Source organism: Phyllostomus hastatus, unplaced genomic scaffold (genome assembly GCF_019186645.2).
Source record: "Phyllostomus hastatus isolate PE091 unplaced genomic scaffold, TTU_PhHast_1.1 phas_contig_948, whole genome shotgun sequence".
NCBI lineage: Eukaryota > Metazoa > Chordata > Mammalia > Chiroptera > Phyllostomidae > Phyllostomus > Phyllostomus hastatus.
This window is the reverse complement of record NW_025333993.1, coordinates 10,896,915-10,915,247: the sequence shown is the minus strand read 5'-3', so window position 1 is coordinate 10,915,247 and position 18,333 is coordinate 10,896,915. Positions and strand designations below refer to the sequence as shown.

General features: G+C 56.3%; 1 protein-coding gene across 2 annotated transcripts in view; it reads left to right on the top strand.

The window, feature by feature from the left end:
- MAP3K7CL (MAP3K7 C-terminal like) overlaps positions 1-4,404 on the top strand; it is a 31,446-nt gene extending 27,042 nt beyond the window's left edge. For both annotated transcript variants that reach the window (XM_045852587.1, XM_045852588.1), the window contains one exon: positions 3,359-4,404. In XM_045852587.1, the coding sequence (XP_045708543.1) occupies positions 3,359-3,539 (181 nt within the window). In that variant the 3' untranslated portion in view covers positions 3,540-4,404. The remainder of the gene's footprint in view (positions 1-3,358) is intronic.
- Positions 4,405-18,333: the final 13,929 nt, after the last annotated feature.

Sequence of the window (18,333 nt, the reverse complement as noted above, 5' to 3'; positions counted from 1 at the left end):
TTAGAATAGTGGTTCGTAACTGGGCCAAAATTTCAGTCCCTCACCCCCAGGGCACTGGCAAGGTTGGAGGTGTTTTTGCTGAGATAACCGGTAACACTGGCATCTGCTGGGTGCCAGCCAAGGGTGCCGTTGCACCTCCCACGAGGCCCACACACAGGACAGCCCCCACGGCAAGACGGTCCGGCCTGAGAGGTCGACGGTGCTGAGACTGAGAAACTCGACAGCACTCCCTGCCACCCCACCCCCGCATGGGTGCGGTGGTGCCTGTGGCTTCCGGGAGACAGATTCCTGTCTGCCTCGCGCATTACTCAGTCGGCGGCCTTCGGCACCACCGTCCAGACGGTGCTGTGGACATTCCACTCCGGTCGCACACACTGTTCCTCCACCTGCAGGAAATGAAGACAGGCGGTCCTACCCCTGGTGTCCTTTCCAGGCATCTGCTCCTCCTCTCCATGTATAAATGCTTGTCCTGCAACACACGTCTGTCAAGAAGAAACAACAGTGTCATCTAAATCACTAATTAAAATAAAAATCCTGTGGTCAAGATAGTATGTTATTAAATTGCCCCAAACTCTTTAGCTCACTGGGGCCAAACTCCCTAGGATTTTGTCTTTTCCAAATAAAAGCTGTTACTCAATTTTGAAAGTCTCCACAACCACGGTGTTAGTCTTTCTAGACACAGAGAACCACATGCCTGATGATGAATCCACATCCCTGCAACATGAAGAATCTCCTTAACTTTCGACTCAGTGGCCACAAAGTTTCAGTGTTTCCTTTATCAAGTCACTTGGAGTTTCTCTTCTCCCACTTGTTTTAGCAAGTAGAAGCTTTTTCAGGAACGTGGTCTAGGATGGTCTAGCTTATCTACGGCAGACCCAAGGTCACGGTCTTTTCTCCGGCGGTTACAGCGTGTGGAAACTGTCACAGGTCTTGCCTTCTGGTGACGGTGGTTTTCGGCCCCGCACCCACTCCACTGAAGGGGCTGACAGAAATGATAAATGGGAACTGAAGGGCAGGACCACGTTCTAGCCAGTTAGGGAGACTGATTTGTTCCTTAGCATCTATTTATAAGATTGTCTCTGCAGCTTGATGTGCCAGCAGTAATCATGAATTGCTAATGGATGAGCATAAATATGTCTGCATAAATAGGTCTTTGAGATGATAGACATTTTGACAGTATTCATTGAATATATGTATGGATAATTGCTTTCAAATACATGGAACTAATTTAGAAACCTATCAATTAAGTCTTCTTAATTCTAACAAGGAAGAAATTATTTTGACTTTCTCTGAACCAAGAAGATTCGACCAGACGATCATGACCAGTCCTTTTGGAGACATTGTAAAATCTTTGGTATTTGATTTATTTTCTCTACCCATCAAAACTATTAACACGTCCCCAGGAGTTTTAGATGAGGTCAGACCTCATGGATCCAGGGGGGCAGCCATGGTTGTACCCAGGATTTCCAACCCTTCCACCACGATTTGAGAGCAAACTCTGTTTTAACCTGAATTATGTGTGTGATACAGTTGATTTGAAAGGGGAAGAAACGGGAATAGAAGATCTGGTGGATGGAGAGTGTAGAGGCACCTCTCTCTTTTACTTATGTAAGTTTTACTAATCAATTTCTTGAAAATCTTTTTAAATTACAACTTACATTCAATATTATTGTGTATTAGTTTTGGGTATATAGCATAGTGGTTAGACAATCCTATACTTCACAAAGTTTCCCCTCAATACTTCCAGTACCCAACTGGCACCATACAGAGTTATTATAATATTATTGACTATATTTCCTATGCTGTACTAATCAATGTCTTTAAGGTAGTTACATAAGGATCTTTATTAGTACTTAATTAGTGACATTTATTGCTTCAATGTGCTTAGAGGTAAAGAGCCATAAATGAGAATAGCTTGATGCTGGCTCACTCTTATTAGCTGTATGAGCTTTTCAATTAAATTAAGCCCTTTGAATTTCTCTTTCCTCATCTTTAAAACATATATCATTTGTCTCTGAGGTAGCTGACTCCTCAGTGTTCATTCAGCCAGTATTCATCAGGAGCCTTTGCATTCTAAGCTCCGTCGAGGATGCAAAGATCATTAACAGTCCGCGGGAACTCTGTGCTGCGCACGTCACCTTTGAGACAGCGTCCCACTGCCCCTGTTGCGTGACCTTCGCGCTCCGTTGCCCTAAATACTCCAGTGACTGTCTTCTGAGAACAAGGGCACTCTCTCGCCGAACCACAACACAGTCGTTAAAAGGAGGAATTTTAGCGCCGATACCAGCAACTATTATCTAATGCACAGTCCGTATTTAAGTTGCAACCACTTCCCAGTCCTGTCCTTCACAGCTATTTCTCTTTTCAGGCCACAATTGCACATTTCATTCAGCTGTCATTTCTCTTTAGTTTCTTTAAATACGTTCTTTACCTCTTGAGGAGTGTAAGCTAGCAATCTCTCAGTCCGAAGGTGCGTGCTGCCTGCGTTTGGCCCAGGAGTACCGCGGAAAGGATGACGCGCTCCGTGACGACGTCTCCCCGTCCCGGCCCCGGGGACGTCCGGTCGGAGCACTGGACTCAGCGGCCTTCAGGCGTCTCTGCGCTTTTCCCGGCGGAGGAGGAAATGCCACGTGCGCTTATACTGCGGCAGAAAGGCATTCCGCTCAGGGGTCACTGACCCGCGCAGGGGAATGGCCCGGTTTGGGCTCATCGTGTTTATCAAATCTAAACGGGGGCTGCGAGTCTCCAGCGCCTCCCCATGGTGGTTACAGCAGTGCGGTCGTTCCGGGGGGGACCGAGAGCTGCGCGAGTTTGTCGCGGCCCGTGCGCGCCACCACCTCGGCCTGCGCCCGGGGCTCCGTCTGCACCGCAGTGCAGTGCCGGGGCTTGTCGCGTACGTTAGGGGACGGCAGGGAAAGCAGTGCCTGCGGGAGGAGTGGACCTCTCCGTTCGAGGGACCAGCGAAGGTCCGTTAGACTCGGAGACAGAACCCAGAGGAAGACACCTGACCGGGGAGGGCGAGGGGTGGCTGGGGACCGGGGACAGTTCCCCCGCCCGTAACGCGAGAGAGCGCGTCTTAAGTTCTAGAGACTTTTAGGGGTTTTCCCCTTCAACAAAACTACCTGCAGTTTTTACCGGTCGTCGTGCCCTTAAAAAGATCAGCCGTGTTGATTGTGGGAGGATTTGTCGAGCGTTTCCCGGACAACGGTTAGTATTATGGGATGTCTCAGCAGACGTGCTGGAGTGAAAGAAAGGAGGCAGGCGCGGAGGGTGGGGTGCGCAGGCGCAAACGGGCAGGCTCCCAGCCCTGCACCCGCGCGTGCGCATTACATCGTGTGCTCTTCTGCCTCGTCTGCAGGAAGGAGCTCATGGCCAAGCTGGCGCAGGCGGAGAAGGAGAAGGTGGACGCGGCTCAGCTGGCCCGCGAATTCGAGGCGCTGACCGAGGAGAACCGCGCCCTGAAGCTGGCCCAGTCCCAGTGCGTGGAGCAGCTGGAAAAACTCAGGGTCCAGTACCAGAAGCGACAGGGCTCGTCCTAGCTCGGCGCGCGCCTGGCCGCTGGGTGCTGCCCCCGCGCAGCTGGCGCCCCACGTGGCCGGCGGCGCTGGAGCCCAGCGCTTGCTGTCCAGTCTCATGGGGGTGGGAGGGGATATTATACTTTGAGTAAGATGATTAAAGCAAACCTGTTACCCTTATCTGTTTTCAGAGATTGTAATTAGTTTCCAAGGCGTTGTCTTCTTATTTAGGAAGATAGGACCCTCCTAAACATCAGGGCAGAAAATGACAGAAGCAGCATATTGGCTCCGCTAAGAACCTCAAACAGAATCAAGCCACAGAACAGACCAGCAAGATGCTCACGGCGGATCCACAGCTGTGCCTTAAATGTCGTATCGTCACGGTCCCCCTAGGCTCACATCTGAGCCCTCAGAACGTCCCCGCCGTGTCCACGTGCCCACGTCCGCCAGAGTCAGAGCTGCCCTCGGCGGTGGGTCGTGCTGAGGCTGCGCGGCCGCACAGCACAGGAGCTTGGTCTCGGAGGCGCGCGCAGAAGCCGGTCTGTGCCCGAAGCGCCCGCGCGCGGGCTGACGTGGTTGCAACAGTGAGAAGCAGACGAGGCCTCACGTCCACCTGCCTGCGCCGTGTGCCGGGGGTGGGGGTGGGGGAACGGAAAGGGGTTGTTTAGACACTGCTTCGGTGAGCTCCCATAAAAACATCGGCAACATTGCAACTACTGCTTTGTTTTGGGTTTAAGAGGGTGTTTGGGGTCAGTAATAATTAATGGAACTATGTAAGTAAATTCAGGATTAAAGTGATTTTCCCTTGTTTTACTTATCACCTTATTTCCCCAATTTGATCTCTTTGTTTTGTGTCCATTTCTATTCATGTAACTTCTTTTTCATTAAACATGATCGATACTGTCAGTCCGCACTTTGTCCTCGTGTTAACCTCCCTGGTGCTGAGAGTCGGAGCTGGCCGACCCTCCCAGAGGTCGTTCTTGGCCGGGGCTGCGGGTGCAGGAGAGCAGCAGAGCCCTTTCCCTGGACAGACCGCGGCTTCCAGGTAAACAGCTCAGCTCTGACACTGACCACGATGCGTTAGTGTCTCCGGCAGGGATGGCCCCTCACAGAAGATTGCGGGGGCGGGGCAAGTAAACAAGTCCCAAAATCTCTTTATTCTGCCAGAATCAAAATGACAACAGGGTCAAAATATTTGAACACTCCTCGTGTTGTGTGAAGGAGGTGCTGGGTAAATGGGTTCCCTGTCCCTGCTAGTCTTAGCCCAAAACTTTTCTGTTTCTAGAAAACTATTCATGGCTGAAAAGCAAGCATTTCGGGGGGAGGGGGTGTTTCAAGCAGACTTTTATTTATTAATAATATGAAAACATCACTCACTTCTGTAGCCAAAAGAAACCTAAGAGCCAAATTCTTACCAGTTTTACCTTCTCGTTCATGTACCTGACACGTTTCCCTCAGTCTTTTCTCCCACGGCACAATATTTATGTGGCACAAAATCACGCAGGAGTTCTTGGCCTTCAAACACCCTTACGATAGTCCTGCTGTTCACCGTGGTGAGAATGTGGGAGGACATCCCCAGTGGGCACCAAGACCCTGCCGGTATTACGTAAACGTGCTTCTTGCTTTAGAGGTGGAGTGAAAGGAAACCCCCCCCGCCCCTGCCTTTTACTTTCTGCAATAGCTTTACCACAGAATCTGGTATTTGTGGGCCATTCGCTGTATGCAGACTCGAGAGAATGTGGTTACCTGGGGCCAGAAGTCCAATCTCTATGCGCTGGTCCTGGCGGAGCTTCTCTGGCTCATTCTGGTCCCTGAGCTTGGACACATCGCCAGCTCGGGACCACACAGGGCTGAAAGGATGTGGAATTCAAATCACAGACTTTCTCACACACTCGTACTGGGTCACAGCCTTCGAGGGGGATTCCTCCGTAGGCCGGGGGCAGGCAGAGACCTAACAGGAAGGCGGACACTCCAGGTGGCAGGTGGCAGGTGAGGTAAGCCAGGGAACTTACTCACGAGGCTTGTCTTGAGCCACGACAGGAGGACTAGTTTTCCCCATCCACCCTCCAAATCTTAAAAGTTTATGTGGAGGCCCTAAGTGGGTGCAGTCACGCACCCAAGAGGTTTCAACTGGGTCATACCCAGGACAAAGAGTCCCAACTGCATTTCTATTCAAAGGCTGACTTCTGGGGGTGCTTCTGGGAGCTGGGAAGGCCAGCGGAAGTCACGTTCCAAGGGTGGAAGGTGGGGGACCTCCAGCGGCCCTGCCCTGGCCCAGCTCTTGGGTCAAACCAGTGGTGACTGCTTTCCTCCTCCTCCTCCTCCTCCTTCCTTTCCTTGCTTCTTCTTCCTATAAAAATGCAAAAGGAATTCATTACTTTTGCTTTTGAAATTATTTGACCTGAGTTCCAGACTTAATTCATCGATGGCTTCAATTTCTCAGCAATCATTATGTGTCCTCAGGACAACTCGGGAAAGTCTGACCTACATGTTTCCAGAGCTGGTAAGAGGATGGAGAATATTCTTAAGCAACTAGAACTCTTCAGATAATGATTGCACCTCTCGTTGTCACTTCAGGGAATGGTGACCAGAGACGAGGGTGCAGTCACACCGAGGAAGAACACAGAAGGTGTGGTGTCGCAGGCAGAGCTGAGCTGACCTGCGGGGTCACGGCATTCGCGCTCAGGCCTTGTGAAGGCCCTCCCCGTTCTGGCGTCCACGCTGTAAGGACCTGGGGTGCATTCTTTCTCATGGTTCCCCGCACATGCTCCCTGAAGGAAAAACATCTTACACTCAAGGAATTTTAACTTACAGGGTTAAAATCACATCCCTTCCGTTTGCTCTCTGAAACTCCACAAACGTCCTATTTGGTCCTCATGGCCACTCACACCTGAGGCAGCTCGGGGACAGGTGGGGGACGGGGGGCTTTGGCCAGATGATTTTACGTGTGGATCATTTTCTGTGCGGAGTATCGAGGCCATGGGAGTGAGAGACAGCGAGTGTGGCCCGTGTCACACAAGCAGGGAAACAAGCCTTTCCCTGGCGAGTCTGGCGGTTAACCGTCCACTTGCTGCCTTTGGACACGAGCACTCAGGACGAGACCTCGGAGCGGAAGGACTGAGCCAGGCTTCCAGCGGCCTCGGGGAGGAGGCTGCGTTTGCGACCTGCTGCCCCCACTGCCCTTCTCTGCCCCTGAACGTGGCCTGGGTATTCTCTCAGCCTGAGTCCCGAAAACGGAAAGGTGAAGAGGTCGGGGCAAGGCCAAACTCCCTGCAAAACGGCTCTGTCCCAGCCTCCTGATCGCCCACTCACTTCTCAGACACGGAGCAAAAGCTGAGTGTGCCGGCTGCGCCGTCGTTCCCGTAACCGAGGATGTGACTCACGGCCCCGAGGCTCCCCAGCGCCACGGGCGCCGTGGTGATTGGGTCAGTTAAAATTAGCTGCAAAAAGGCAAGAAAGTGGTCAGGGGTGAGTTGGGGTGGTTTCTTTTCTTTTTAAAGACATTTTATGTATTTTTAAACCGTTAACTCGTTACTGTGCCTTGAGTGTTCTGAGAACATCTGCTTTGCCCACCAGACTCCAGGGTTTTCTGGTTTCTGGGAGCTTGCATGGCAAACACGCCGGTCAGGTCGCTGATCTGGGAGGGAAACGAGGCCCCCACTCATTTTCGGTGAGGTGCAGGTGCAGAGAGACAGGTGTGCTGGCACTTGAATACACTGACCCCCAAACGGACCACAACCAATGAGATGTGCCCAACGCAGGTGCTCAGGTGCCAGCTGATGGGACGATTGAGGGTCCTGTGGGCAGAAACTAGGACGGAAAGCTGGTGGCCAGGCTGGGCTGTGGGTCCCGTGCCCCTTCCGGGCCTGAAGTCCCGTTCCCCGTCTGGAAATGTGGACCGGGGGCCAGGAGCCCGTCCTCCCCGGCGGGGTCAGGCGGGGGGTCATTAGACAAAATGCAAGGTGTCCCGTTAAAATTAAATTTCAGAAATCAGATAAAGAAGGAATTTTTTTTGTGTAGTATGTCCCAAACACTGCATGGTATATCTCTTGGTAAAAAAAATGCTTTTTATCACTCTGGGAATGCTAACTAGGGAGGGTGGTGTGGAGACGGCTCCCCGGTGCACCCCTGCACCCCTGCACTCCAGCAGTTTGTTTCTTCAGAAGAAAGGGCCGGGGAGCAGAGTGGCGCGGCGCCTTTCCCACCGTGTGCTCCTGTAACGCGGTGTTTGAAACGTTACGTGTTTCCGAGAAGAAAGCAGTTCCGTGGTCAAAGGGGGGACCGGTGGGTCGGAAAGCAGAGCTCTCCCGGCTTCGGGGCCTCTCCTGGCCTTTGGCCCAACCTGCGTTACCCCAAACCCAGCGGAGCTCAGGACGGCGACGCCCGAGACCTCTGTGCTCCACAGCGACCCCACGTTTCCCCTGAAACCGGCTTGAACTTAGCAAACTCGTTTTCCTGCCCATCACGTTACAACAGAGTTTTACCATCGTGTCTTGCCCTAAGGCCTGATGCGCATTCATAACGACGTTTTAAAGCGAACACCTGGTGTTCACCAGAAACATTGGACTGTCCGCTCACCCTGCACTCGTTTGCACAGTCCAGGGCGAGGAACCCGTTCCCACTGAGTTACCAGCCCCATGCAGACAGCCCTGCCTTTCCTCAGAGAGAATCGTCTGGGGGGGCGGTGCACATCAGCCCTACTGTCTCAGAAGGTTGGCCTGGGAAAGAGCTGGTGTCATGACGTCATGAAAGGCTGTGCAAGGTTGTTTTATCAACACCCCCCCACCCCCTCCCGTAGAGCAGGGCCCCACAGGTCTGAGGGTTTCCCCTTCCAGTTCCTGGCATTTTTGCTCCTCTGCTGCCTGACCCACAACCCGGTCCCGCCGCCCGGGAACACCGCGCCCCTGTCGGCGGCCCCGACACGCTGGAAGTTTCTTCTCTGACTGGGAAGACGGGAGTCCAGGGCCCGACTCCGTTACCGCGACAGGAAGCCTCTGCCTCTGCTCTGTGACCGTCAGGGTCCCCGGTTTTCGGCCACGAAGGAGGGCTGTGCTGGCCGATGTGGGCCGAGGGGGCGCAGCGGCAGAGGGGGGCGGAGGCTGGCTGCCTGGCGCCGGCATCACATCCCCGGGGCGGTGAACCTCGTGCGCCAGCGGGACTGGCCACGGGGTGCGGGGTGTGTGGGCGCTTGTGCCCGAGACCTGCGTTCGCACAGGCGGGCGCAGCGAAGCCGTCTGCCCTCCGCACGTGGGGAGCCCTGTCCACCGCCAAGGCCAGGCCGCTGCACAGGCCTCGAGGGGGAACCCTGCCGTCTCTTCCTGCTTTTAGCCTCGGGCAGAAGCGCCGCCTCGGTCTGGGCCTGCAGCCCGGGGGCCTCCGAGGGCGGGTCTGAGGACTCCTGTCTCCTGTTCCCTCTGCGCTTCTCGGGGCCCAGCTGACGGCCTGGAGCACGGCGGGGCCAGGGGGGCAGGTCCGCGGGGTTGAGAGCGGGGTGCAGCGGAGATCTGGCGACGGGCGGATCTCACGCCCTCCAGCGGGCGCTGCGTCCGCAGGGGGCCGGTGCAGGCTCCAGGCTCCAGGCTGAGACCCTGTCCGCGGGGCAGGCCCGCCGCGCGTGGAATCGGGTAGAGGGCCTTCGTCCGAACCAGCGGACCCAAGTCCTGGAAAGACTCAGGCAGATGCAGGCTCTTCGTCTTGTCTCTGCCCAGAGAGTGTTCACGCAAGTGTCTCCCAGCAGGACGCTCCTCCCTGCGCGCCCGCGGCCGTGCGCCCGTGTCATTGCGGAAACTGCTGCGTCTGAACCGCGGGAGGCGGGTCTGGTCTGTGGGAACCAGAAACCCCCGCGCAAGTGCCCCGCCCCCCACTCACCTTTTCTGCTCCTTACGCAGGTGCCACCTGTCCAGCGGGAAGGACAATGAAACACTTCACTCGCTTCCTGGGCCGGGGGTGTGGAGGCCGCTCCAAGGCTCAGTGCAGACGTCATGCCTCCGTCGGAGGCTGAGTCCTGACGTCAGACACGGTGCCCACCTCTGGGGGAACTGCTGCTAGGAACCCGCCGGTCTCCTCAAGCGCCGCGCAGAGACCCCGCGTGCAGCTGGTGTGCTGGTTTTTCACTTTTATGCATTTATTTTTAGAGAAAGGGGAAGGGAGGGAGAAGGAGAGAGAAAAAAACATCCATGCGCTGCCGCCTCTCACGCGCCTGACTGGGAATCGAACCGGCGATCCCCCGTTCATTGACAGACAGGCACCCAATCCACTGAGCCGCACCGCGAGCCGTTTTTCTACAAGACAAGTGTCTGTCCCGCGATTATAAAGGCGTCAGCCCGGGGCTCCGGAGGCGGAGTGGATTTCCCTCCCAAGGCCTGACCCCGCTGCTGTTGCTCTCCGTCCGCCTTCGGTCCGGAGACTCTGTCCCACTTGGTGCGGGGCGGGGCGGCCTTTTCGCGCCGTTCAGGCCCCCAGGGGCTGGAGACAGGCCCTCCCCCTGCCCCCCCCCCGGGTCAGGGAGAGCTACTGCTCCATCCGCTCTACGGACTTAGATTCGGGTCTCCTCTGCAGACACCCCCGCAGTAGCAGCCAGAACGAGGTGTCTCCCAGAGTCGGGCGCCCTGTGGCCGGGACAAGCTGACGCACAGCTAACCGTCCCACCCTCTGCCCCCCGCGGCCCCCCGAGCGTTTGCTTCGGGCGCGGAGCGGGAGACACTGAGGAAACACGCAGGATCCGCGGGTGGACGCAAAGGACACAGGTTACGAAGCAGCTTCAGGTAAACGGGCTCCACCTGGGACCCTCCCGCCTCCCTCTCCGCCCCGCTGACCGGCCACAGCTGGTTCTCTCCCGCGCGCGCTGGCCGCGCGGCCGCTGGCCAGGCCCTGGTTACGGCGCGGGCCACCGCGTGTCCCGCAGAGGAGGGCGAGTGGGGAGGCGCCGCGCCCGGCCCCCGGCGTTACCTCGGGGGGTGGCAGCGGGGGTTGGACGGGGCGAACGGAGAGAGAGAAGCTCGGACAGAGCGGAGCGAGGCACCCGGGACGGCGCGCTGCGCCGAGGGCCGTGGGGGTGGGGTGTGGGGCGCGGGGGCGGTGCGGCGGCGGCCGCGGGTCCGAGCGAGCGCGGAGCAGGAGGCCGATCTGATCCGCGGATCGAACGTCGGTGCCGCCGGAGCGGCCGCGTTTGCTCCCGCCGCTCCCTGCCCGCAGCGGGCGGACTCCGGGTGGTGGCCGGGGCGGTGGTAACGGTCACGGCGTCGCTATTCGGTTACAGAACAGCCTCTGGGCGTTCGAGCCTGGCCGGCCCGCGGCACCGCATCCGTGCCGTCCCGCACCCCCTGCACCCCCGCCCCGGGGACGGTCCCCTCGGCGGGACCCCCCAGGCGCCGGGGCTTCCTGGCGCCGAGGGCGGTGTCTCCTCTGACGCCGCATCTCACAGCGGACTTCGCGGCAGGTGGGAGCTTCGCGGTGGTTTGCCACGTGAGGGACAGACGGGTGGATGGAGCGGGAACCCTGCTCCCGTCCCAGGGGCGTTTGGGGCGCAGTGGGTGGGGGTCGGTGGCCGGGACGCTGCTCTGGCCTCGGGAGCCGCCGCCTGGGCAGCACCCGTGACCCTGGTGTGACCCCGGACGGGCGACTCGGGCCGCCTCAGCGGCCAGATTCCACAGACGAAACGGCACAGGGCGCCCCACGGGCCCCGGGTTTCGGGCAAACAGCCGGCTGCACGGGCCCCTGTCGTGGGAACCGGGGACGCGGCAGCACCGGGAGCCGTGTCGCGCGTTAACACCGGGATAGGGACGGGGCCGCCTGCGGAGTGCGGGGCCCCACGGAGCGGAACGTGGAACACGGCCTGCAGGAATCGCTTCTGCTTCCACGCGGGCGGGGGTGGGGGGTGGGGGCGGCTGCGATGACAGGAGATGATTCTGCGAAGATCTTCTAGAAAAGACCCGGTGCGGCCGGTGAGCTGGGGCAGAGCCAGGGGCCGGGCGCAGCCCCCGCAGGCCCCGCAGCCCACCCTCGGGCTCCGCGATCGGGCGGGACGGGGGCTCTGTCTGGGCACCAGCGCCGTTTGCCCCGCTGGGCGGGGCTGGACCTTAGTCTCTCGGCAAATAATGAGGAGGAAACGCCAGGAGCGTGTTGCAAGGGGCAGAAATTGCTCAACCATTCGTGTTTTTTTCCAAACACACACTGGTGTCAAAACAGCAAACCGTGGAAACTAATGAGGACTCATCAAAACCAGTGGGGGGGGGGGGCGTGCGGGAGAGGGTGCAGCTCGCACCGTGTCTGTGGCTGCAGTCCTTTCCGGCCTTCCGTTCACCATTATCTGGTGGATGTCGTGCACATGCAGACAGGCGTCTGCACAAACAGTGTCCCTCTTATTACGAACTTTCATCACAAAACCATAAGCATGTAATTCTGTAATGTAACAGTACCACATGCAAGCACACCATGTGACATTTTACGTGAAGTGTTCTTATTAAAACTACAGATTATAGCCCTGGCTGGCGTAGCTCCGTGGATTGAGCTCGGTCTGCGAACCAAAGTGTCGCAGGTTCGATTCCCAGTCAGGGCACAGGCCTGGGTTGCAGGCCACGGCCTCCAGCAACCGCACATTCCTGTTTCTCTCTCTCTTTCTCCCTCCCTTCCCTCTCTAAAAATAAATAAATAAATCTTTTAAAAAAACCCTACAGATTATCACACCCGCGTTATTGCCCTACCACCCTCACTCAAGCAGCCCACTTCTGCCAGAGCCTGCACAAAGCTGTGTAGCAAAGGCGGAATGAAATGGACAAGAATGTGTTACTGACACGAAAGAGATGGAAACGCTTGTCTAACCCACTGAGCAGGGACTCGGCTCCACCTGCAGTTTCCCTTCATCTGGACAACGCAGCAGCAACGCTGTCGTGCACTCAGGTGGACGCGGGAGGACTGGGACAGTGAGGGGCATCTTGCTGAGGTTCACAGTGTTTATTTGCTCATCTGTGATCCCTCAACTAGCAATTAGTTATTCTGAAATTCACATCCGATCTGACTGCACCGTCTGTGTGGTCTCCTGAATGCCACACTTACAGACGCAGACCCACAGGTAACAAGGGTCGCTGAGCACCTGTGGCACCTGCCCTGCGGCCCAGCACTCTGGCTTGTGGGCGAGGACAGTTTTGGGGGTGCCGGGGGGCCGCCCGAGAGTGACTGAAGAAGTTATCTCACCTCCCAAGGAGACTGATGACAGGCAGTATATGCAGAATACTCCCCAGTAAATGAAGCGTGACTAGTTGTTACAAACAATGTAGTTCATTCTGAAAAGCTCTCATTAGGTTTATGCAATCTTTTATGAAATATTCCACATGGATGACACACTTAAATTCTCACACTTGCTCCCTCTTCTATTAAACACCCACTGGTATCATTAGTCACACTTATTAAACAGTCATTATTTATCATTTTCAGCTCCTTATGTGATTATAGTTTGGTACCTCTTTTGTTAGAACACTACACGTTTACATGGAAACATGTTTAAAATGTCTGCGTAATTCTATAACCTACATGAATGGTACCTAGCTGTGTTGACTAAATTGCCCTGTGTCATTATTTCAATTATGTACAATGTTACTTACAGAACTGGAATAGCATTATAGTTGTAAAATATTCAATCCCATACTTACATGAGGAAAGTAAAAAGAAAGGCCTGAAATTTTAGCAACATTATCCATAGAGAAAAGCTCAATAATTCTATTTCTATATTTTTAAAAATACAGGATAAAACATGAAAACAAAATGTTTTAAATTTTTTTAAATTTTATTATTTATTTTTAGAGAGGGAAGGGAGGGAGATAGAGAGAGAGAAAAACATCAATGTGCAGTTGCTGGGGGTCATGGCCTGCAACCCAGGCATGTGCCCTGACTAGGAATCGAACCTGCGATGCTTTGGTTCGCAGCCCGTGCTCAATCCACTGAGCTACGGCAGCCAGGTTTAAAATGTTTTTTAAGACACGAACCAAATGTTAAGTAAAAACATCCAAGTGTTAGTCTTGAACACACTCCTCTGAGGTGCGCTAACACGTCCAGCCTCTTGTAACCCGAACCCGGCTTCCTGGAGGCTTGAGCCCAGGCCGATGCTGACTCCTTCAGGTCAACTTACTTGTTGCCTCACAGGGTTTGCGAGTTTTTCTAGCACAGACAATGCTCCTCAGAAATGCCCCGGGCACACCTCTGTCCTCAGAGGGCTCAGGCAGCTGTCTACAATGGATCGATTTTTGGAACTCATGGTTCCAGCAGTTCTGGAGCCACAGCGGGCGGGGGCCGGGTGGGGGGCGCCACTCAGTCCGGGCTGGAAAATTGGCCAGGGAGGTAACGTGTTTGAATTCCAGATGTGTTCCTCAGGGAGTCACGTATATTTGAAGCTTGTATGTACGTATTCAAGGAGAAACTTTCAGTGAGGATAAAATTATGATTTTTATACAATATAAAAGCAATGTGTATCAAAGATTTTATTTACCTCAATGAACTAATGAGGGACCAATAGACGTTACAACCAGTTCAAAAGGGAATCACACATGTATAGTCAGCGAATGGGAAATGGGCTCACAACAGATGCAGAACTGGCAAAGCCGGCCCATACTCAGAGGAACGCCATTTTCGTTTTTATGGACAGGAGGTAGTTACACCACAGTCCAGTTCTCCCCTCATCTCTGGACCCAACAGGCCGTGGAACAGCTTAGAGGCGGCCGAGGGCAGAGGAGACCCAGAGTGAGGGGCCGGACGGGGCGCGGGGCAAACACCAGAGTTTTCCACGCGTTTCTCGTGCGCCGGTTTCCTAAAGGGCACTTCTGGTGCACCTGACATCTATGTATCCGTAAACAATTCAAGACTCAGCAATGAGCTGGTGAACACAGTTAGCTGGTGGGGATTGAAGATGAGCAGACAGGAGTTTGGGCACTGAAATTCGCTTTGGATAATAACACAAAACTTGAGGGTGCTTTTGAGGGTCTGGCAACACCTACCTGTACTTTGGCACAGGCGCTGAAATGTCGTTCTGTTTTCTGTGCACACCCCATGCACACCCTGAATGACTGGGAGCAGTGGTCCCCCTGCCGGCAACCCTGCCTGTCACTCACGGGCCCCCTGTGTCTGCCGGACCCACGGTCCCAGTGAGAGCCGCGAGGGTGCAAACCCCGACAGGCAGTTCTCACCAGCCCCGCACCGGTGCCGCGCACCGCGTTTCACCTGTCACATTGCACATTTGATTTTCGTGACACCACGTACGGTGCACAGTTATACCCATTTCACGGAATAGCAGTTCCTGCCTTCCCCAGTCTGACTTCCTGTTTCCAATAAAGGAAGGAAATGGAAGCAGGCGGCTTTCGCTGACCGATGCGCCCTAGACTGTCTCAAGAGCAGCCCGGTGGAGCGGAGCGGCGACCCCCCCCCAAGGCCCCGCCTCCTCCACAGCCTGCGGGTCCCGCGGGTGTCAGTGCGGCCTGCAGGGCTGGTTCCGCCTCCGAGCCACGCTTCTGGAAGTTTCTCAAGGCCTAAACGCCCGGGCTATTCCCCGTGTTAGGAGTGCAGAGACCTGGAGGGACTGACTGGAGTGTTTCGTCATGGCAGGCAGGTTTAGAGTCTGGAACCGCTGACCCCCAGCCATTCCTAGAGAAGCCGTCAGGGAGCGCGACGCAGAGAGATTACGAGGCAAACCGCGCGGCAGCGGAGCCGCGGTGTGGGCCCCCCGCCCCGGGGGAGGGGGGAAGCGGACGGTGCGCTCCCGTCCCTCCCTCCTCTGTTCTCTGCCCCGGCTCCCAACGACAGCCATTCCGTGCCTGAGCACGGGGGAACGAAAAGGAGAGGAGAGAGAGAGGACCCCCCACCCCCACCCCCGCCGAGTCTGTCCTGGTCTTTGCGCGCGCCGGGAGGGACGAGCATGCCTCTTCCTGGTGCTGCAGTCACCGCTCTGGACTGCGCCTTGCTGGGTGTTGTGTGTTACTTTTGCTGCTTTGCTCCGCGGTGAACCACAATCAAGGAAAGCCGCCCCCAGAGCGAGGACACCCCCTCCGTGAGGACGGCAGGCCCCCACCCGCAGATGGCGGGGACAGGACGGGACCCCCGCTCGCCCCGCTCGCCCCTTCCCTGTGTCGTGGCCACCAGGGGCTGCAGCCTGCACTCGACGGCGCGCGGCGCGTTGGGCCGCAGAGACGCAGGCCCTGGCCCCGCCGCCCGGCCGGCAGCGTTTGGAAGCGGGAGGCGGCCGCCGCGCTGTGGGGTCGGCGGGAGGACCCTTGGATCCGTCCCCGGGCGTGGCCGCCCATCCGCTGGCCGGGCCTGTGGGTGGTTGGGTCTGCGGCCCTTCCCCGCCGCCCTGACGGCTGCTGGGAGACCCCCTGGCACAGGGCAGGTACCGCCTGACCCCGGGATTGGGATGCGTGCCACAGAGACGGGGCGCGGCGGGGGAGGGGGGGCGCCCCTGATTCCGGCTGTGGGGACAGGTGGCCGGCGCACCTGACCGAGATCCGCATTCACGGGTCGGAACAGTCAATATGTCGAAGTGTTCCTACTGCCCAAAGCCACCTAAGATTCAGGGAAATCCCTATCAAAATTTCACTGGCATTTTTTCCCCACAGAAATAGAAAACACATCCAAAAATTTGGATGAAACCAAGAAAGACTTGAGTAGCCAACAGTCCTGGGAAAGAAAAGGCCGGACACGCCCCGCTTCCCGATTTCGGACTCTGGGGCCGAGCTGCGGGGACCAGCGTGGCCGGCCCGGGCGTGAAACCGGACCAGCAGCTCTGCGGGGCGGGGGGAGGCCCCAGGAACAACGGCGCAGGGGGAGCCCAGATGCCTCGGTGCGGGAGGGGCCGTCCGTCCAGTAAACGGGGCGTTCCCCCCCCCCCGCTTTCTGTGCGCTCCGCCCCCCCTCCCGCGCCCCCCCGCCCCCCGCCCCCCTCCCGCGCCCCCCACCGGCCACCTGACGTGAAGGCGCGCGTCCGCCCTAACCCGTCGCCGCCGGACCGTCCTCGGGGACTCCGACGCGTGCCTGGCGCTGCAGCTCGGGTCACCAATTGTTGGGCTGGCCAGAAAGTTCCTTCAGTTTTCTCCTGTAAAATACAAGATACATTTAAAATATACATATGATCTTTATTATGTTTTTTTTCCATTACCATTTGGTCCCCTTATAACCCCCTTCCCCAAGACACATTTTTCACTTTTACTGGTAACCTTACTGATTTGGATGTCTTGAGTGTGGCGGCTGTCTCCCTTGGCTTGGAACGCCGATTGTTCCCAGTGAATGTCTCGGTGTGACCGCTGTCAGCGTCAGCGGCTGGGCCTGACCACCGCGCATCGTCCTGCGAGAAACCTCCAGCACAGAACTTCGCAAACCACTTCCGACGCGTTTGGTCCATCGCAGCACCTCCCCCACACACGGCACGGATCCTTTTTCCACGTCTCAGTTTCGCTTTTACCTTCCTTGCAATAATGTTGTGTATTTTCTTGTATCTTCAATGTTAAAATGGCTACACAAAAATTCACCAGTTTTGATGTTTTTTAAATGCATGCTAATGTGACACCTGTCACAATACAATCTAAGGTAATTTTTTTTAAAGATTTTATTTATTTATTTTTTAGAGAGGGGAATGGAAGGAGAAAGGGAAACATCAATGTGTGGTTGCCTCTTGTGCGCCCCCTACTGGGGACCTGGCCTGTAATCCAGGCACGTGCCCTGACTGGGAATCAAACTGGCAACCCTTTGATTTGCAGGTCGGCACCCCATCCACTGAGCCACACTAGCCAGGACACTAACAAAATTGTTTTGAATGAAGCTAAAGACAATTAACCATTGATAGAGCCATCATAGGGAAAAAACGTAACAGACTTTTTTGGCCGACCTGATACACTGACCCAAGTGGTACCCGTGGACTTAGGAACCACCACCCTACGAGCCTGCATTCACAGGGCCCGGCAGCTTCTCCAGGAGCAGCGGAAGGGTTACTGGCGACACAGCATTCTGGGTGCTCAGTTCTCTTGAAGGCTCGTCATGAACGCTTGTGTCGAAGGCTCTGGCCGTCTTGTGATAAAGAAACTCGTCTAACCGTGTCTATCTCAGCATTTCCCAACGTCTCCCAGCACGGAGCGCTTTCACTGCAGGCATGTCTACCCCCCTGCAGCCTGGGAAAGACACGTGTGGAAGATGCGAGCGGATCCTGACGCCGAACAGGTCACAGAATCCTGCCGTGGTCGTTGTGACCAAACCGTTGTGGTTTCGATGCCTCAGTCTTCCAACTGTGAGGTGCGGGGGGGCCAGCCTCAGCTAACCAAGCACCAGTGCGAACAGGAGTCACCCCCGGGAGCTGCTGACCAGCGGCTGCGGTTGAGTCCCCACGGCGGTGCGTGGCCTGGGAGCCCGGTGACTCAGGCCCTGACCAAGGAGCATTTGCAGAAGCCGCACCCGTGCAGGCCGTGACTCCCGGCCCGGTGCGTGCGTCCGACTCCGGCCGGCGTGGCCCCCCACACAGCTGCTCCCCACCTCCCCTCCCACCGCCTGCTCCGACTCTATTCCCGTGCTGCGTCCTCCAGGGAAATTCCAACCTTTACCGTCCAATTTTACCCAAACTGTTTCTCCTCTTTCCCTCTCCTGGATTCTAAGACCCCGTGTGGTTCATTTTGTGCCAACAGCATGGTTGGGCCTGGGAACACTCCAGGAGGACTGGGCAGACCTGAGAACAGGCATCGCGTTTCCTACGTTGTGGAACCTGTCGGTTTTCCAGAGCCTCTCTGAGTCTTTCTTCCATCGTAGGGAGGGGTGGGGTGTGCAAATGACCCCTTTCCGTTTAAAAAAAAGTTTT